At 58.5% G+C, this 21,108-nt stretch overlaps 1 protein-coding gene across 2 annotated transcripts in view; it reads right to left on the minus strand.

The window, feature by feature from the left end:
* The window catches only part of ZFPM1 (zinc finger protein, FOG family member 1), a 75,415-nt gene that overhangs the window by 23,068 nt on the left and 31,239 nt on the right, over positions 1 to 21,108 (minus strand). For both annotated transcript variants that reach the window (XM_074314461.2, XM_074314462.2), the window contains exon 3: positions 18,671 to 18,793. In XM_074314461.2, coding sequence (XP_074170562.1) covers positions 18,671 to 18,793 — 123 coding nt within the window. The remainder of the gene's footprint in view (positions 1 to 18,670; positions 18,794 to 21,108) is intronic.

Genomic DNA, 21,108 nt, shown 5'->3' on the forward strand with positions numbered 1-21,108 from the left:
TCAGAGCTTGATGGAGGCTGGTCAAAGCCTGGGAAAGGTGGGAGGCCAGGGAACTGAGACCTGGGCTGGGGATTGGCAATGGTCACCATGACAACCCATCTCCCTGATCCTGGAGAGGCCATTTCTGGTACCCCCTGTGGGTGGATGTAAGGCCATGGCAGGTGCCTAGCTTGGTGAGCGGCACATGGCTGGATGTCAGCCCCAGCTCACCCACTGCCCTTGTGCAGTGCACAACCTGTGCAACTGTCCACGGTGGCCCTAGTGATGTTCAACACCCATCTGCTCAGATAACCTATTTCCAGCTCCCAGTTCCTGCTCAATCCCTTGCATGGCCGAAGTTGGGTCAAGCATGGTTAAAGCCCAGTTAGCACCTAGCAGAGACTCTCACGACCAGAAGCAAAATTGCATCAGAAAAGTGGGGGTGGGTAGGACCACCTACTCCTGGCAGACTGGGTATCAGTTCAAGGCCAGGCATGAATGAAAGCAGAAATGAGTGAGGGAGAGGGGCTAAGGGGTAGGAGATGCTGAGCCAGGGGTGACAACTGGCAAGGAGAGTGACAGGCAGGAAGATATAGTTCTTTTTACACAGCCTCTGTAACAGCTGGAGGACCCAGACAGGGGTGGCTATGAAGATGGTCAGCTCCCAACCACACTGAGAGGAAATCCAGGATCCAGGAAGGCCCAGGAGCGCCCAAACCATATCCTGAACTCAGGCTGGAGGTGAGCCTGAGACCCAGGTCTCTGGACTGATGGCTTAGGGCTCACTCAGTCACAAAACCCCGTATGGGCAGCTGGGCAGGCACAAGGGAGGCACAGGGCTCTGTGGTGGCATTTCCCATGGTGGGACAGTGAGGGTAGGCTTCCAGGTGGAAGTGTCCTCCTCCCTGGTCATCTCTGGTGACCTGTATCTCTGTTTCCTCCTCCCCAGCTCCAGAACAGCTGGTGTGAACAAGGCAGAGAGAGACACCAGCTCCAGCCAGGTCTGGCCAACTTTCCCCTGCTCTATTTATCATGGTCCCTGTCCCGTCAGCGGGAGAGTCGGGGTGATGCCATTTGCTCTGAGAAGTCACAATGCTCACATGATTTCTGGCCTTAGCCCAGCACCTGGCACAATGCACAGGGATTCTTCCTGGCCACACTGAACGTATTTTCTAGTGTATAGAGCAGGAGACTGAGGCTCAGAGAGGGTAAGCAACCAGCCAAAAGTACACAGTAGGTTGGTGGGATTTGAATCAGAGCTCCAGCCACACTCATGGCCAGGGTTTGATACCTTTTCTGGGCTGAGGCAGGAGGCAATAGAGAAAACAGAGGACAAGGAGGCTGCCGGAAGGGGTGTGGGGGGCACGGCGGGCCAGCCCTCAGCTCTCCTGTCCTGTGGCTGACTTCCTGCTTTGTCCTCAGTTTCCCCATCTGCAGATGGCCTCCTCTGGGGGACGGGCAGGCCCATGCTGCCTGGGTGGACCCCCTACCCCCATAGGGGTTGTGCTATCACTACAGACACAGCATCGGGACAAAGACTAATTTATTCTGGCAAACAACCCCACACACGTTATTTCTAGAACAAACATGCCGCACAGGATTCAATTTCATCCCCAAGCATCTGCAAGGAACCAGATGAGAAAATCCAGCCTTTGCATATTTATATGATTTACACATCTATTTAGGTCTCAAAATGCTCCCATGGCATCCTAAGGGGACAGAGAAGGGAGGCAGAGCTGATTGTTGCCACCCAGGCCAGCTCAGGACACACTCTTGGGAGAACCTGTTGGAGGGGGTGGCCGGGTGGGAGAATTGTGGTCTGGAATTAAGAGGCTGGGGCCAGGTCAAGGCCACCTTTGCCTGGCTCTCACTGAGCCTCAGTTTACCTCCTGGGCTGGTGCCTGGGCAAGTAGAGGCCAGTATTTCGGTAGGTATGGCCAGCATTGCTTTTCCTCTCCTGGGAGCCCAGGTACCCTGAGGCCTAGGGCACAGACTGGGGCTGCCACTGAGCTGCTGCCTTCAGCCTCGGCCCCTAGCTCTGCCCCTACCCTAGAGCTCATGATAGCCTCCCTCAACAATATGAGTAACAACCCAGTGAGAAAGTTCCACTCTTTCAGCCCCACCCCACAGAGGCAGCCCAGAGAGTTTGAGCAACTCTCTCAGAGTTGCACAGCAGTCACCTCACACAGACCAGGCCCAAACTCCTTTCTAATGGAAGATCCAGGGCTCCAACCTGGACCATTCGCCTTGAGAGCCCACTGTGCTCAGCCTCCCAGGCCTCAGTTTCCCCCCTGAGCAACGGCCCCAGGAGGCTGGCTGGCAACTCTGATTTGGAGTGGCCTTGTGGGTTTGCAGGAATGTCCATGAGCTTGGGGGCTGCCTCCTGTACCCTGCTGGCTGGCCCCTCCTTCCAAAGCCCAGGCTCTCTAATGAGCAGTGGCCTCCAGAGCAGAGTCCAGCCATCCTTCAGTCCACACCCTGAACGGTGGGCTGCGGGAGCAGCACGTGGGCGCCCACCCTGGGGTCACTGCCAGCATCCACTTATCTAATCAGGCTCATCGTTCCCACTCAGCCCTGCCCTGTGGCTCCTGTGGGCCAGCTGCCCCGGCTTTGTTGGGGAGTGGCCCTATCTCAGGGATCACGCTGTTTGCCTTTGATAAAAGTCACAGAAAAGGGAGAGAAAAAGGAGTGAGAGGCGAGAAGGAGGGAGAAAGAGGAGGAAAACCTTGGGGAGAGCAGGCACTACCCTGCCAGGGTTCTAGATGTCTCTGTTGGGTGTAGGCGCAGAGTGGGACTGGCTTGGAGGCTGTGTGGCCCTGAGAGTGTGTGCTTCTAACACATCTGTATCAACATGGAAACCAGGCCCAGAGAGGGTGAGTGGCTCTGTCAAAGTCACACAGCAGATCATGGCTGGCCCCTCTCTGTCCACCTTGGCCTGGTATCGACCGGCACAAGCTCTCCTGCAGTGATGTGTCATGTGGACCTGTTCACCAATACACCTGCTCAGCCCCTCCCACTGCAGACACACCTCCTTGGATACCCCCCATTATCCGGAACATTGGGGGGCTGAGCCCATTTTACTGAGGGTGGTGTGACTTGCACAAGGTCTCCGGATCTAAAGTCCATCGCTTTTCCTGCTCCCCACTTGACACTCTTGACTGGGAAAGCTGCGAGCTGTGTGGCGGCTGAGCCCCTAAAAGGTTGGGTGGCTGCTCCTCCTGCCCCATGTGGCCACCACCATCCAGCCTCTGACCATCCTCTCTGCAACTTCAGCAACTGACCCTGGCCCTGCCTTCTGGGACTGAGCTGCCTTGAAGAGGGGGTGGGGTATTGACTCCAATTAACTCAACTGCCAGGGCATGATGTATAAACCTCTGTCAGCCCCTGCGTTTGTATCCTGCCACTGCCATCTCCCAGCTGGACAGGTCATTTCCCTGCCAGACCTGTTTCCTCTTGTGTGAAATGGGGGATAAGAGCACCTGCCTCACAGGTCACTGCAAGGTGAAATGGCATAATGGATATGGTATGGGAAGCACAGGGCCTGCACACAGTAAGAGCTCCACAAGCACTCAGAGAAGCACGGCCCTCAAACAGCCAGAGCGGGTCCAGCTGGGCCAAGCTGCAGTCTCTGCCAAAACTTGGCCAGGTGCTCATCTCCTCTGGACCAAGGCCCCCTCCCTAAAGCAGGTGATACCAGAGCCCATTCTCAGCAGTGACAGGGCTTCCTAATGGCTCTGGCATGGCATCACGGTGCTGGGATGCAGCTGCAGCCACTACCAAGCACGCCTGGCTCCAGCATGGCCTCCCCAGGATCAGGGAGATGGGTTGTCATGGTGACCATTGCCCATCCTCAGCCCAGGTCTCAGTTCCCTGGCCTGAGATCTGTGTGACCTCCCACCTTTCCCAGGCTTTGACCAACCCCCATCTATCTCTGAATGGTGGGTTCTATGTTATTTTATGCTATTGAAAGCCCAGCACTGAAGATGTAAATGTGACCAAGACCAACGCCCATTTCACTGATGGGAAAAGTCAAAGAAGAAAAAATTTCTGGGAACCGCCTAACCAGTGGCACAGGGTCTCCTGGGCTCCACAACCTGGTCCCACCGCTACCCACGGAAGTCTCTGGCTTCTCACCCTGACCGCTTGTGCCCTCTGCGCAGTGTGGCCCCCAGGCCTGGTTATGGGAGTCCAGCCTCTGTTGGCACCTAGTCCCCCCAGTGCCCAGGCTAGTGGGGTGCAGAAAGCCTAGGTCCTCCCCGGGCGGGGGTGGAGGGAGTAGAGAAGTCTCCCCTTTCATTCCAGGTTACAGCTTTTCCAAGGGCTTCAGCCCAGACCCTTCCTTCCTAAGAAGCATCCCACAGACCCTGTGCTCGCAGTGGCTGGCTGCAGGGGGCTAGGCTGGAGGGGATACCAGAGCTCCCACTCTGAGGGCTCATCTTAACCTCCTCCCATGGGAAGTGGACACACCTGCAGGGAGACCCACGGCGGCCTGCTCAGCTCCGTTCCTGCCTGAGGTTTTCCTTCCACTGGACGTGGGCCGAGTGCCTGCCCATCGGCTGAGGCACCACTTCTTAAACCTCTCCTCTCCTGCCAAACTCTGCACTGTGGCTGCACCATGTGGGGTTGGCTGAGCTTGGGCAGAGCTGGCAAGTGACATTCCTGGGAGCTGATGGCAGAGGGGGCTGGCAATATGGCAGTGTGGCCGGCTCCAGTGTGAGCCAGTGGGTGCTGCCCCAGTGCCCAGCACAGGGCTGGGGTGGGGGGCCCTCCAAGGCCTCTGTGTGCCCTACTGCACTCGTGTGTGCAGTGGAGGCAATGCCCTTGGCCACCGGCCCCTCCATCTCCTGCTTTGTTGTATCCTGAGCGCCACTGCGGAACCATCACTGTGGAAGAGCTGATGCCTGTATTTTATTAACTCTCAGTCTCTTCACTAGAATGCCAGCCCCTTAGGCTGGGGTCACCAACGGCTGTGTCTTGATGGCCCCGAGAGTGCCGCGGACCCAGTGAACACCTGTGTCTGGAGGACGGTGGCAGGAGGTGGAACCGGAGCTGGACATTTCAGTCTGATTGACAAGCAGAGGCCTGGGAGATAGGGCAGCTGGTCCTGCCAGGCCTGGGAGGGGCCCCATACCGGCCTCCTCTCTGCTTTTGTTCTCACCTACTGGCCACCTCCCTGCCCAACCCTGGGGCGGGGCCCAGCCACTGTGGGCCACTTCAGAGGGGCGGTGATCAAACTGCCCACCCACAAAGAGGCGGCAGGCAAGGAGAGGGATGACTGGGTCTGGAGTCCACATGGATTGGCCCCGCCAGCCAGCCAGGTGAGGGCCAGGCAGGGAGGGCGGCCCCAGGTGCTAGAGCCCCCGGCCCTGCCCCCCACCTCACCTGCCAGCTGGTGCCTGTGAACTTCTTTCCCTATCGCTGGAACATCACTGGGGATTATTGATTTTTTGATATAGAACAACAGCCCATCTTTATCGGGCTGAACCCTGGCCCCGGCTAATGGTGGAGCTGGGACCGCCTGGGATAGCTGGAGTGCAGGGTGGGGCCCGGCTCCCCCACCCCCGACCTCAGGGGCCCTTCACCACTAGCAGGCCCAGAACCTGGCAAGGGGATGGCCCTAGGGAAAGAGGGGCTTTCAAGGGCTAGGAAGGAGCTTGGCCTTGGCCATCACTGGGACTGGGCCCCAGGTGGGTAGTAGGGGCCGCGGTGGGGCCACACTCAAGCCCAAAGGTGCCCTTTCTGAGGCCCTGTGGGCAGCTCAGAGTCTTAGGGGAGGTTGTGGTGGGGGATTGTCTCAAAATCTGATCACCCAAGATGGAGCCCCTTGGGGTGGGATGTCAGACACTCTGCCCCATCCAGGCATAGCCGAGAGGATGGGCTTGACTGGCAGGAGCAGCCATGAGGTGGGGCCTGAGACTCCCAGTGTCCTGGGCTCAGGACAGTGCCCTATGCTCACTGAGTTTTCTGACAGGCCCCTCCCTGTTCCCCACCCTGGATGGAGCCTTCCCTTGGGCCCATGGAGCCTGAGAATCACAGCTTCCTGGGTGCCTCAAAGTGCGAGGACTCATGATCTCTCCTGCCTTCTGGAAAAGTTAACTGTCCATGGTCTCAGTCTTTCCACCTGCGAAGTGGGGAGAGGGAGCCCCATAAGCTCCTGGGCCCTGGTACTTTGGTCTTGGGAAATTCTGAGTCCTGAGCACTGGGGTCAGGGTCCCTGGCTCTCCCGGGCCCTGCCTTGTCCTGTGAGCAGGCTGGAAGCAGGATGTGTGATAAGGTAAAGAAAATACCTCCTGTGCAAATAGCTTATCTGGCCCCTATCGGCCTGCGCGTCCTGGCCCCTGCTCCATTTTTCCAGGGGCCGACGCCATTGAGGGGGCCCTTCCTTCTTGTCCAGCCTCCAGCTCACCACCTTTCAGCCCTTGGCCTGGCCAGCCTACCCTGTTCCCTGTGCCGGGCAGGGGCATAGCCCCTTTAGGGCCCCGTCTCCACTCTGTAAATGGGCAGGAGGGGTGGGCATGAGGGTGAGTGAGGGTCTGGGCAGAGGCCCGATGGTTGAAAAAGTGAAGGTCTCGCCTCCCTCCTCCCTCCTCCCGGTGCTGGGACGCTGGGTGCTGGCCCGTTTCAGGTGAGCCCCCCTGAGGGGGCAGCAGCAGGCACTGAGCTGACATCATTGAGAATATCATGACACTGCCAACGCTACTAGGGTGAGCCCCTTAGGGATTACAAAGACTCTTCCAGGAAAGACGACAGTCAGTCCCTGAGCACCTACTGACCCTTAATGAGCACCAAGCACCTCCCATCTGCTCCGCCCACAAAGAAGGTGTTTCCATGTGGAGAGGGAAGCTGAGGCTTAGGTAGAGCTATAGCTTACCCACAACCCCACTAAGCCCTCACAGCTCTAATTGGGACACTGGCCCCCTGCCCCAGGGTCTGTGAGGGATGACCCAGTACAAGGGGAGGCTGGGGAGTTGTTAAAACTCTCTCTTGCGAAAGCCGTGCATGTTCCCTGCACTGTGTAAAACCAGCAGACCCTCTCTTTCATGGCACTGATCAACTCAATCCTCCAACCATCCCCTACCCTAGGGACTGGTTTATCATCTTTACAGACAAGACAGAGGGTCAGAGAAGACCGGACCACACAGTAGGGCAGGGTGACTGAGGGTCAGAGAAGACCCGACCACACAGTAGGGCAGGGTGACTGAGCTCACACCCAGACCCCCGACCCTGTTCAGTGCTCTGTCCTTCATGCCCCTGAAGAGAAGGTGGGGAGAACAATGACTGGGCCTGCGCAGGGCTGGGGAGGAGGGTGAGGAGGCTCGGAGCACAGAGAGCCCTGCCCCGCACTAATGGGTACAGGCCGGTCTCCTCCCTGGACATAGCTCCCTCCTGCTGAGCCTTTACTCAGGAACTATTGGGGCTTCCCACTGGGCCCCAAATGGAGCCCTCTGCTGCCCATCGAGCTGAGCCTATGGCTAGGCTCCCCTGGGGGTCCCTGTGTCAGGGGCACAAGTGCTTGCTCCCAATTCCACTTCTTGCCCCTGTCTCTCGTCTGCCAAGGTGACTGCATGTGCCCTCAGAGGCCCAGCAAAGGCCTTGGGCCCTGGGGTGGGGCAGGTAGAGTTTTGGTAGAACCAACAAAGCTCAGAAACGGGGAAGGGAGTGGGTGATGGTGGGGCTTCCCCATGTCAGCCCCAGATCTGCTCTTTTTGCTTGTGGCCTTTGGTGCTGGGCATGACTGGCCCACTGTGTGCGTGTGGGGAGATGCACATGTTGGCAAAGCGGTGGGGACGTCTGTGCAGAATTTGCTGCTTTTAGAACCATTTCTCCCTCTTCTTGTAGAAATTCTGCAGGCCAGCAAAAATTAAAAATAAATGGCTTGCTATCTTCAACACGACGCAATGACTATCCTCACCACTCTATGCCTGGCCATACTGAGATTATTTTTCTGGGATAAATTCTAGAAGCTGAAATGCTGAGTCAAGGCAAGAGCATCACAGCTCTGTGTGGGGTCTGGGTGGCTCCAGCCTGGGCACCTGGGTTTGTGTGAGCACTTTCTGGTTGGGGCGGGGGTCGGGCCCAGGTCCTTAGAGACCACTGTGTCCAGTAGCTTCAGGCAGCAGGGGGAGTCTTAGTGACAAACAGGAACACTGAGGCTCAGGGAGGCTGAAGAAACAATGCAGGAGGCACTGGGATGGCCCAGATGGGTGCCTGGGGCCAAAGCCCTTCTAAGGACTTGCTGCTGAGGGCACTGGGGCATCCCATGAGGGACGGGGCTGAGCATGGGCGGGAATCCAGATGTCTAGAGGGGTAAAGGCGGGTTCTGGCACGGAGGGGAGAGGGGCAGAGGCAGGCAGAGCCCCCTCCCCACTACAGTGCACAATAAGCCCCAGAGATAGCATCACGCCTCATTTCAGGACCCAGCTCAGCCCTTTCGGGCAGGATATGACCAGCCTTAGAGCCAATGGCGGCCCCTTTGTCCCATCTCCGGGGACCGATCTTATCGGCCTCGTCCACCGCTGCCGTAATGGAAAAACGTGGTGAGGAAATCAAAAGTTACGCACAGAGATAGAGGAATAATAAATAAATAAATAAGGAGCCCAGCTCGCCTGGCAGGGGGAGGGGATCTTCAAGAACAAAGTGTTAAGTCATGGCGGGGCGGAGTGCTGAGGGGTCAGTAGGGGCCTGGTTCCCATCCTGGATCTCAGAGAGCCATGCAGCACATCCAGCCTCAGTTTCCTCGCCTGTCAAGTAGGTGTGATGGAGGAGCCCACTTCTCGGGCTGGGGGAGGTCCTGTGACAAATGGTGCCTGGTACAAGGACAGTTGCCATCTACAACTGCCAGCGGGCTGCCTCTATTTCCTTCCCGGGCAATGAGAGCCAGCTGGTATAGGGGAGGGAACTGCCTGATGGTGACCCAAACGTGCCCCAGCTGAGGCTGCAGAACCCCAGGGAGAGCCTAACACCATGCCCTGGGGATTGCACAGCCCTGGGGACAGCCCTGGGGATGCTTGGAGAGAGACACCACGTTGCGCACGCTGCCCTGCCCTGCCCTCCTGGCACCTCAGACAGTCTGAGCATCCTGTCCTACAGAGGAGCAGCTTGAGTCCAGAGAGGGGTACAGTAGGCCGAAGGACCCCAGGTAGAGAGGTGACAGTTGGAAAATGGGTCTGCTCTGGTGTCAGTGTGGGGGCTGTGCCAGCAGGGGGTAATAGGACAGTAACAGTGCTGGTGACAGGGACAGTACTAGTGACAGTGCTATAAGTGAGAGTACCAATAACAGTACCCGTATTAGTGACAGCAATAGTGTTGGCAGCAGCGACACTGCTAGTCCCAGTGACACTGATAGTGCTAAGAAGGCTGACAGCATGAAACCTGGTGACAGTACCAGCGGGGGTATGAGCACTGGTGGTGGTGGAGGGACAATGCCAGCACTAGCACTGGCAATGACAATGGAACAGCGACAGTGGCTGTAATGGCAATTAGCGGGCTGCTGTCAAGCACCAGCCCTCCTGTTCCTTGGGGTCCTCCGTGTACATGTAGGACCATTTTACTGGGAGGCAACGGACTCAGAAAAGTGAGCCAACAAACCCCAGGCCATAAGGCGAGGCTGCAGTAAGTCTGCGTTTGGGCCTAGGAGGAGAACAGGAAGGGAAACTTCTGGAAAAGGCAGCCAAAGCTCTCGGGTCTCCCCAGGTGGGGGTGGGTGGACCTGTACCCCACTGATGTTTGGCAGGGGCAGGCCAGGCAAAGGCTGATGCTCAGACACACAGCCGACCAGTGGGGTGAGCTGGCTGGAGCAGGAAGTCGGTGGGAGGGCGGAGGAGGAAGCGGGGCTTGATTAGCGCCCGCAGCCAAGATAGGCTGCCCTGGCCATAGATAGGCACTCCCGGAAGGCTGGTGAGGTCAGTGGGCAGCATGGGCAGGCGGCCAGGCCTGGGCCCCCCAGCTCCAGCCATGCCCCTCGCTGGGCACCCCGCTGCCCACTCACCCTCCCCTGGAGCAGTGTCCACACCCTCCGAGGAGGGGCCCTAGAAGCCCATGAGAACCACATGGGGGCTGGGCCAGGAGAGGATGGGCGAGAGCCCCTCCCTGGGAGGTGGACTGAGGGTTCAGTTCTTTCAATCACACAGCAATGGCACTGGAGCAGCTGCCCAGCCTCTCTGGGCCTCAGTTTCCACATCTATAAAACAGGCAGTCCAGCATCTGAAGCCAAGTTTCAGTCTCAGCCTTTTCATGGGTCTCCCATGTCCACCCTGAATCCCTACAGTTGACTCCCCACATGGCAGCCCGCCCACCGGCCAGCCCTCGCCTCCCTGCTCTGTCCTTGTTTCCCCTGCAGGTCCCACTAAACTCCCGTGAACACAGGGCCTCTGTATGCCGTGCTCTGTGGGGCGGTTTACCTGGGGTATCCACTGAGCTCTCTGTGCAAACCCCTGAGGGTGAGGGGCAGCTCCGCCCTAGCCCGCTGACCACCCTTCTGTTCCTGTTCGCGTTATCTGCTTAGCCTGAGCCCCTCGCTGACCGCTGTCTCTGCTATAGACTGCAGCTCCAGGAGGGCAGTGGCTGGTCTGTTTTGCTCATGCTATACCCCCAGTGTCTGCGATAGGAGCTGGTCCACAGTAGGTGCTCAGTACATAAAAGGGCAAGTGAGTGAGTACATGGAGATAAGCTCCTATGGAGCAGCTGGACGGGCTGGCAGTCGAGTCTTGCTAAAGAGCTATCCACTGACTGCCCGCTCCTCCCACCGGTTCTGCCCCCCCACCGACCTATGACCCCGAGGCCCAGGCACCTTTGTCGGGGGCATATGGAGGTTGTCGTCAGAACCAGGCCAAGGGGCAACTGCCATGGCAGTGTCAACGTGAGTGCTGGGTGGTCAGCTCCTCTGGGGTGAGGAGCTGCTGAACACATTAAGGGGGCTACCCAGGGCTGAGGGGTCAGCAACCCGGCCGTGGGGGAGCCACTGCCAGCTCTGTGCCTCAGTTTCCTCACCAGTTAGAGAGGGAGTGGGAGCACAGGCTTTTCTGGGGTGCTGTGCAGGGCCTGGTGCACGGGACGCTAGGGCCTCCCGGGCAGCGCAGGGGGTGGCGCCCAGGTGGGCCAGGCCAGCCACAGAGGAGAGGCCACGGTTCCTGGTCCCACCTCAGCCCTGTCCTAGGGGCTCTGCCCACAGGGCCTTGCTCAGAGAGGTGGGCAGTCCTGAGCTTTGGTGGTGGACGCCAGCCGTGGGTTTAAGCCCTACCCTGGCCTGGGAACTTATGCTCTGGGGAGGGGCTGACAAGGGGTCATGGAAAGAGCTGGGGGTCCGGGGCAGTGGGTAGCTGAGGTTTCCATGAGTCAGTCAGCCACCCTCAGCCTGTGCCGGCCAAAGCCTGTGACCTCTGAACTCCATTTCCAAGATAACCAACCACAGATGGGGCCCCCTTGCTCTGAGCTCCCCTCTTCTCCCCTCTGCTGGCTCCAGACCCAGCCGGGAACACGCCAGCCTCAGGACTCTCGCCTGCACTGTGGCCTGTGCCTGGTATACCGTCCCCAGATGGCAGCTCCTTCCCCTCACTCTTTTGGTCTTTGGTCAAATGTGGGCTCAGCAAGGCCCACTCTGGCCACCCACTTTAGATTCGCTCCCCCTTATTCACTTTATTCCAGAGCCCCACCCCTTGGACCCATGACATTTTTACTTCTTTATTATTTAGTTTGTTTCCTTGACTAGAACATCAGCTCCCTGGGCGCCTGGACTCTGCCAGCAACACGCAGGTACTTAATACACAAATAAGGGTTGACTGAATAAACGACTTCTTTCTCTTGCCGAACCCTGGGCTATAGACCCCATGTTCCTCTGGTCCTATGGCCTGTGTCACCCCCACAACACACCTCCATGAGGGCAAGACTGTCCCTGTCTCTGCAGGCACCTGCAGTGTGAGTGGCCCCTAGTAGGTCCTCAGGAAACACCTGAGAGGAAAGAATAGCCAACTACAGGGACACACAGCGCCCTTGTCAGCAAAAGCTCCATTTCCCCTGAGTCTCGGTTTGCTCAGCTCTGCAGTGGGGAGGTCAGGATGGTGTAGGGCCCGCTGGGTAGTCTCAGGGAACATATCCCTCTGGGGCACCGGGTATCGGGCCCCCTTCCCTGGGCCACCCAGAAAAAGGTCGCTCTTGACCCAGCTGGTCTGGTCTCTGGAGCTGACCCTAGGCTGACCCCTGCCATCCACCATCTCTCCCTCCGGGGTCCCTCCCCCATCTGTTAATCTAAGACAAATAGGCCTATCAGGCTGCAATGCCAGGTCTGGTGATAACGCAAAATAGCTGAAATGATTTTTCCCACCCACACATGGCGAGCTGGCGGGAGGAGACTCGTGGCCGGGCCATATCGGCCCATCTCCTGGGCTGTCCATCAAGACAGGCTGTCCTGCCTCAGCTGCCAGCCCTCCGCTGCCCGATAACAAACCTTGAGGTTTGCATAGAAACTCCAGGCAGCAAGATTAGTCGGCCAAGTACGGCCCAGATAGCCAGCCCAACGCCCTTGCTCACACTCTAGGGTGAGGATTCCCAACCTTTAGCAGGCCCCCCGGGACCCCGAGGATGGGGGACCAGGCTCCCGACCCCGAGCAGGAAATGGCTGACAGATGCCTCGTCTGGCTCCTCACAGCAGCCACTTCACTGACGCTTCCTGGAGGTTCTCTCACCCCATCCATTCTCTGTATGGCAGCTGACAAAACACCCTGCTGAAAACCCTTCAGCTCGCCCGTTTTACAGGCAAGAAAATAAGAGTGTCTTCCCACAGTCTATGGCATTGATTCCAAACCCTGACTCGTGAATGTCCTGTCCTACCTCTCCCCACCCCCACTCCAACCTCTAATGCCCCAGTCACACCCACGCGTCAAATCTCAGGACCTTGGTGTGTGCCAGCCCCTTAGCTGAACACTCATGCCCCACTAGGCCTCAGCTTGGATGGCGGTGGGGAGAGGAGGTTAGGGGCCTTCCTATGGTGCTGACCTGGCTCTGACCACCTGGCTGTTTCCCTCTGTTGACCTGCAGTGCTGTGAGGACCTGGCCAGCCTACCCATCACTCCCTCCATGGCTGGAGATGGAGCTTGGGACAAAGAAGGTGACACCTTCTATTGGGGCAATTGGATGTATTTTGTAAACAGTGGTGACCAGGAAAGAGTTCCAGGCCCCAAGACACTGATGGGTGAAGGGGACTTCGTTCCTGGGGCCCTGATCACACAGCCAGACCAGAAGCAAGGTGTGTTTCCTGGAGGCCAGGAGTGGGGGGTATGGCGGGGGTGGACACTAAAATGAAGCCAAGAGACACCCCCCACCAAACAGGCACAGCCTGATCAGATCCCTGTCCACTATGGGCTGGGTGACCTTGGCCATGACACTGCACCTTGCTGGGCCTCAGTTTCCCACATTGTAAAATGGGGTTCAACTAGTATCTCCCTCACAGGACTGCTGACAGGATTGGGAGAGATAATGGCATGAAGGGGTAAGTGCAGCTTACGATCTGGAGAAAACGTGAGCAAAAGCAGTTCTCATCACGTCCTGAGCATACATGTGACCCTGCCATGTCCACAGTCCTGCTCTTGGTGGACATGGGTCCCCATCCCTGTCCCATGACCGTCTCTCCTGAAATTGGGCCACCCCAGGCAGGGGCTGCTGGGCCCAGGGGAATCCACCACAGTCTCAGCTCTAGGGAAACCCAAGCCATGCCCCCACCAAAGGCCCTGGCTTCCAGGGGGAGCAGAACCCACTCGCCCCTGGAGTCAGGGTGGGGGCAACAGACTCTGGCCCCTTGTGGGGACTCTTTACCCCAGGAGTGTCACAATTGTTACCCTGCCTAGGGCTGGGCACAGGTTACTGTTGAGTATTGATGAGTGAAACATGGTGGTCCCCAGCCATGCACCCCTGCCCCTTCCTGCTCCAGCTCTGCCTTCCTGCCCAATGCCAGTCTGGGGACCCAGGACGAGCCTCCTGTCCATTCAGTTCCCTCATGATAAAGCCAAGCCATGGTACAGCAGTTGGTCCCACACAGGCTGCCCCACCACCTACAGGCCTTCTCACCTGGTCTCCAGCCTCCCAAGGCTCTGCCTAGTTGGATTTGTTTTGTAAACAGTGGTCACCAGGAAAGAGCTCCAGGCCTTGAGACATTTAATGGGTGAAGAGGCCCTGCTTCAGGGGCCCTGATCACACAGCCAGGCCACAGGCCTGGGCACCCACTGTCCTGACCACTAAATGTGCCCCTGGCCACCCCCTTCCTTCCTGGGCCTGTGAAGCCCAAGCCGCCCTCAAGGCCACTTGACGTCTCCAGAGCTGGACAGTGGGGAGCATCCACGGTGAATAGTATCCAGGGTGTCTGTACCCCGCTGCCTCCCAGGCAGGCAGATGGAGAGCTAGCTGGAGCTAGATGGCGACACTTGCATTCACATCCCCTCTGTGCTGGGCACAGAGGGCAGGAAGGAGAGGGCAGGAAGGGAGGTCAGAAAGTGAAGCCTTCTCAGGCCACCCGTGGGGCAACTCACCCTCCCTCTGCTGGCTGAGGGGCTACTCATAGGAAGAGCCCTGAAGGACTCCCTGGGGGAGGTGACCCTACAGATTAGGCTGCCCTGGGGGCCCAAACCTGGGCCCAGCCCCCATGCAGTGTAGCTGCTCCCTTCATCTGTCTTCTTACAACCTACCAGGCAGGCCAAGGTCATGCTAATTGCCACTGGACAGAGGCTTGGATGGGGCCATGAGGTGCATGACAGGCCCAGGACCCCAGTCAGATGGGACCCTAATGGGGGCTGCGTGTCTGTCTGACCTGCTTTTTCTGGACATTAAGTAGGGATGCAGGGAGGGGCACAGGGTGGTGGGGGGTGTAGGGACAGGCCAGAGTGATGGTGGGACATGGGGTGGGTGGGGCCAAGCCCTGAGTAGCACAGAGCTCTGGGCCAGCAGAGCAAAGGCAGTGGCAGCCGCCCTCCCAGACAGGCTTTGGGGATTATAGATTATAGCTTGTATCCATTTGCATATCGGAATTTTAAACAGCCAACCTCTCTAGCAAACAAGGTCATTTCAAAGATAAATATACTGAGCTCTCTCCCTTCTTGCTGCCTACCCCGCCTCCCTTTGAATTGGGCTGGAGGCTCAGGCCAGGGCAGCTCCAGGCCAACACCCCTTCCCTGGACCTGGGGGTGCCTTCCCCACCACGGGCTGTGACCCCCTCCCCATAGACCAGAAGCAGGGAGGGATCCCCCTCTGCTCAGCTCCCACCCCCAACCCCTCTCCCTAGGGACTAGACTCCACCTACCTGATTCCTCCCTGACCCCACCTCCCCTCCTCAGGCCCCAGGGCCTCTTTGCTGGGCCCGATCCCACCTCAGAGCCTTTGCATGGGCTCTGCCCTCCGCCTGGCACCCCCTCCTCCCACATGCTCGAGGCCCTTTCTGCCCTGTTGGGCCCTCTGGGGTCATGCACTCCTTAGGACCGCTTACTTCTCCCACACCCCACAGGTAAAGTTGGTGTTGTAGGAACTCCAGGAGGGTGAAAAACCCCGGTACCCCCAGCATTTCTCCAATACTCAATGGGTGTGGCTCTGCTCCAGCTCTCACCCACCCCTGATGACTCAGAAGAGGAGGTGACATCTCAGAGGCCACACTGGCGTCACCGCAGAGCTGGGCCTCAAACTCAGCCCGAACCCTAGGCTCTGATGGACAGGAGATCTGGTTCTGGTGCAGGGGGGCATCTGGGGTGAGGGGTGGGTGATGGAATCTGTGGGGCTGAGATGGCCACCCCCCACGGGGAGCAAAAGGTGCTTCTCCCTGCTCCACAGCTGCACAGCGTGGCCGGCCCTGAGAGTAGAGTTCTGGTTGTCTCAGACAGTGGAAACTGCCGACACCCCTAGTCCCAGAGGAACCCATTCTGCCAGGAGGGATGACAGCCCTAAGGGTGAAGAAGCTGAGCTGAAGCGCTCGCCCTGTACCAGGCACGGCTCTCTCCTCACAGCTCCCTCCAGAGGCCAGCGCTCTCTTTAGCTCTGTTGTACACATGAGGAAACTGAGGCCCAGAGAGGCTAAGCGACCTGCCTGCACTCACTCAGCAAAGTCGGGACCCAGGCCTAGCAGGGAGACTCAGGGTCTGTGCTCCTGCTCTCAGCACAGCTTGGGGGTTCCACTTGAAGCAGCGACCCCTGAGAACCAAGCCACCAGCAGCTGACACAGCTTGTAACTTTTGAAAATGAAAACACATACCCTGAACACCTCCCCAGTGTGTGTTTGGAGCTCACCAGGTATCAGGCAGTGGCAGGAGGAAGTTGGGGGGAGGGCAGTAATGGGGCCAGGAGATGATGGGATGGGAAGCAGTGGTGACGGTCACTCTCGGGCCCTAGGACGTGCACTCTCGTGCGCACCGAGCCCTTGCATACCTAGGACTTCACCTAAGTTTGCAGTGTGTGTGGAGGGCCTCCTTGGAGGAGAGGGGCGGGAGGCCCCCCCTTCTGCCCAGTGCCATATGGGTGTCTCCTGGGGGTTCTTGTGGTCATCTGTTCTCAGGGCCCTGACCGCTGTAGGCAGGGCAGCCACGCTGCACCCACCATGCAGCTGCAGAGAGGGGCACCAAGGCCTGGCCTCTCTCCTGGGCTGGTGTTGCCTGGGTCTGGGCCAGAGGGCGGCCAGAAAGGCGAGAAGGAGGCAGCCAACGTGGGCTGCAGCATGGGCTCTGCGCGGCAATCAGCTCATCCTCACACAGGCCAGATGGGGAAACCGAGGCTCGGGCCCAGTCACTTATCCAAAGCCAGTGTGGGGCACACTGTGGTCCCCCATCCCAGATGGAAAGATGGGTGGCCCCCCAGGCTGGCCTCCCAAGTTGCTGGTGAGGGTGGGGGCTGCGGTTTTCCCCATGCTTGGGGGCGGGGGATTCGCGGCAGGCGGGGAATCAAGAAACAGGGAGAGACAGACAGGGAAGGAGGGACGCTCACACACGAGAGGCAGAGGGGCTCAGAGGGACAGAGAATAGGACAGAGGGCCTTGGACTTGTGAAGCGCGCCGGGACTTGCAGGTGAAGAGTGCAGAGCACCGGCTGTGTCCCTACCTCCCAGGTGGTCACTGCCAGGCAGTACCCTCAGGGACACCAACCCAGACAGGCCCTAGGAAAGCCCTGCCGCCACATTGATGGCACGGGCCGCTCCTGCGAGATAAGAGTCCACTAGGCCTCTCTGGCTTCCCTGGCCAGGCGATAAGTGTGGCCTGCTTGGGGTCTGATAGGGGGCAGCCACCGCGGCGGTTGGCCAGCGGCCGCTTATCGGCTCATCACTGCCCACTGCACAAAAATTCGTATCTGTGGGAGCTGATAGGGAGCCCTCTGGCCCCCAAGGATGCAAATAGCTCAAGGAAGCTCCCGGGTGCACCCCAGCCCTTGCCCAGGGTCAGGTTTTGATCTCTAGAGGCCTCTGTTGCTCGGTCTGTGAAATGGGGATGATGATACTGACACCACAGGACGGATAGGCACTTCCTGGGGTGATAATTGAAAGTGGTGCTCACAAACCCACAGCTAACTCTGGAGCCAGGCGGTGGGTCCGCACCCAGCTCTACCACTTCCCAGTTGGTGACCTTGGACAAGCCTCTTGGTCACGCTGTGCCCCTCTGCCCTGGCAAAGCCTTCCCTGACCCCCCAGCGAGGTGAGGCCCTCACCATGTGCCTTTTTCACACTGGTCATGAACCTCACTTGTATTACACCTGTATGCAAGCTCCCTGATGACTGTGTTTGCTCACAGCCGTGTATCGGTTATACCATAGGGGTTCAATAAATGCTTACTGCATCCACACAGGTGCCTGGCATGACGACGCAGTCTCTATTCCATCTTTCCAGTAACCCCAAGAACCATGCCTTCCCTTCTTCCACCCCAACTCCCGTGCAATGGCCCTCGATGGCAAGTTGTACTTGTGCCTGGAGACTCAGTCATGCCAAACCCTCCCACACGCCAGCCCATGTCCCCGAGCTGAGGAACCATACAGACAAACGACATGCCCAGCCTTCCTTCTCTTCACAAATGGGTGGAATTGGGAGGACACAGAGAGAACACATCTGGTGGGACCTCCAAGGTCAGAATTCCAGCTGCAAATTGGAGGGGCATGATGAGCAGCACAAAACCGCCCTCAAAGACACTCCCTGTGGTCCAGGACCAGGCAGTGTGCCTCCTGCCTCCCATGTGGCTGCAGCCACCCCAGGGAGGGTCAGGGTGGGGGTGGGTCCTCTCCTACCCTGCGCAGTCCTGAACACCTGCATAGGTGTGAACCCCCAGCCTGGCTGGGAAGGCCCTCCACACGCACCCACTTCCCTCTTTGTCCTGGCTGTTTCTGCCTCCTGGGATGCCTTTCCCTGCCCTCACTATCTACTCCTTTCCCAGCCAGGTCAGACTCTACCTCCTAGGAATCCTTAGAACACTTCTGGTCTGCAACACAGGGCCTGGGATTGAGTTCAGAGCATCGGCATGGCGCGGTGCCTGCCTCCAGCAACACTGCCGGCCCCACAGGCAGGCTGGACTTTGGAACAGGCACAGGCCCAGTGGGTTGCCACCAACCTCTCCAGCCAGCAGGCCAGGCCAATCCCACCCAAGACGTCAGGGTGGCCAGCTCCCAGGACTCCCAGAAGCCGGGGGCAGGGAGGCCCAGGGGCATCCTAGAGAGGCAATGCTGTTGGATTCAACCGCAGGCATGGTTACCTGGCCCACTCCACCTGCTGACCGCCTCCTCCAGACTCGTCTCTGGCTCCTGCCCCTTGGTCTCCTCGGGGTCTCCTGGGGATGTGGGGGACGGTGGTTGTGGTGGGAGCAGGCAATTAACTTCTGCAGAGAGGAAAACACAATCAGGCCCTTCCAATGGTCTGGGCACTGAGTCGCCCGCCCGCCCTACCCTGGGGCCAGGATGGACAGGAGGCCCAGGTGGGTGAGCGTGAGTCTAAGGTCACCCACCCCTAGGCTTGTCTAATTGAGGAGGATCAGATATGCCAATTTTCCCCTTGGCCTTTAACACCCCTCACCCCCTCATTAATTGTAGCAATAATAATTGCTATTCCAGCTGCTGTTAATAATTAGAACGCGGATGGCCTACCAGGCACGCCCAGGCCAGACTAGGGCTCCACCTCCCCGGTCTCCTCCTCAGGCAGCTGGGGCCCCCTCTGGTAGGCCCCGCACCCAATTCCAGCCCAAAGGGCATATTTGCCTTCCCTGTCGGCCTGATAACCACCTCGGCCCCCAATCGATGAGCTTCCATAAAAGCCCCCCCCCTTGGTGACGTCACATGCCCGGCAGATTATTAATACCCAAGATAAGGGCTGTGATTAACATCAAATAAATCAATCACACAGTATAAAAGTCCTATTATTTTTGGCTATAAATCAACGTGGCTGGCATTTGAGCTCCAGCCACTGCGAGGGAGCCGTGCTAGGCCCGCCCGAGAGGCAGATATTGCTCCTGCCGCCTTATCGCGCCCATCGCCGTGTTATCACCATGGCCTGTGCCAGGTGCAACCCCGGCTGTTTTTTCCAGCTCCTTCCCCACCCCCGCCCCCATGCAGCCCCGGCTCCCAGATCAGATAAGGGGCCCGGCTCCCCAGGAAAGCCACCAGGTCAAAGTCCACCAGTAATGAGCCATTTGCCCTTTGGCAGAGCTCAGCCTTGCGAGGCCCCCCAATTAGTGCGCAGCACCTAATAGTAATGGCGCTGGTGACAAGGGGCCTCTCACACACTCCCTCAGGCCCTCGGCCACCCACTGAGGCTTGTGCCCAGTTCCAGATGTGGAAACTGAGGCTCAGAAAGGACAGGAGCATGGCCTAGGGACCGGCAGGGCGCCAGGTTGGCTGTGCCACTAAGCAACATGGGACAATGATGATGATGACGGCACAGATAATAGTAACAAACCAAACCCAGTAACAGAGGCCAGGCCCGGGATCCCTTCACCTGGCCCAGAGGACCCGATGAGCCTCGGCCCTGGGTTCAAGTCCTGCTAGCCCAGTCTCTTCTCACTGCATGGTCATGGTGACCCCAAAGGGACACAGGGGCTAGTAGGTCTCCAAGGATGAGGCTTGTTGAGCTCCTGGGCCTGTGGCCATCCCAGGGGGAACCCTGATGTTTTGAGACTGGGAAATGCTGGAGGTAGAGGGTCCACAGTGAGAAGGACCCTTCCTGCCAGGGATCAAGGTCTGCTGGGATCTCTGCCCACGCCCTTCCCCTCCTAGGCTTTTAAGCCCCCATCCTGCCCTTCAGAGCCCTCCTGCTGTCCACTCTCCATCCCATCTCCTGGCCTTTGAGCTGCAGGTGCCACCACCTAATACACCTTTCCCTGTGCGCCCACAGCATGGGTGGCTCTACGCATCCTTTGGGTCTCTGTTCAATGTCACCCCGCCCGTCGCTCCTTCACTCCATCACGCCCATCCACTTACCACCCTCTCACATGGTCCAGTTTGTGGCTACGTCTCCCCTATCAGACTATGGCCTGGGGGTAGTAACTCAGCCTCTGTGTGCAAAGGGCTTCATGGCATGGAACGGGAACAGGAGTAAGATGACGACCTATGGCCATGGCAGAGGATCTGGGAGGTGGGGGACAGGGGAGCCAGGGCTCCCAGCAAGCAGACCAGGCAGAGCCCACCCTCCTCGTGCTTCTACCACTAGCTCCCCACCCCCCAACCTCAGTTTCCTCTTCTAGAAAACAGGGTTGAGGGTGCTGACCGACCCAGCGCCTTCACCTCAGTGAGGCCCCTCCTACTGGAGGCGTCTGGGGGTACAGCTAGCCTGAGAGGCGTCACTAGCTTGGAGGCCCCCAGGGGACCTGGCCAGAGCAGCCCTCCTGGTGTCAAATTAATTCATCCCCAGGTGGGAGGCTGTCTCTCCTTCTCAGTCCTGTTGTCAGCTTGAGAAATTTGTCCCTCCCTCCCTTGGGGAAACTGCTACCAAGAGGGCCCAAGGAGAGATTTAGGTGCCTGGGGTGGGGTGGGGTGGAGTGGGGAGCAGGGACCGGGGGTGGGGGGGTGAAGCAACATGAATCCAGACCTGGGGGTCAGATCCCTGCTCAGGTGCTTACAGGCTGTGTTACCCTGGGCAAGTCATTAACCTCTCTGGGCTTCATTCTCTTGTCTATAAAATGGGGTGACATGCTTTAATAAG

Source organism: Rhinolophus sinicus, chromosome 8, assembly GCF_057876585.1.
Source record: "Rhinolophus sinicus isolate RSI-liver-muscle chromosome 8, RSI-T2T, whole genome shotgun sequence".
Lineage (NCBI taxonomy): Eukaryota > Metazoa > Chordata > Mammalia > Chiroptera > Rhinolophidae > Rhinolophus > Rhinolophus sinicus.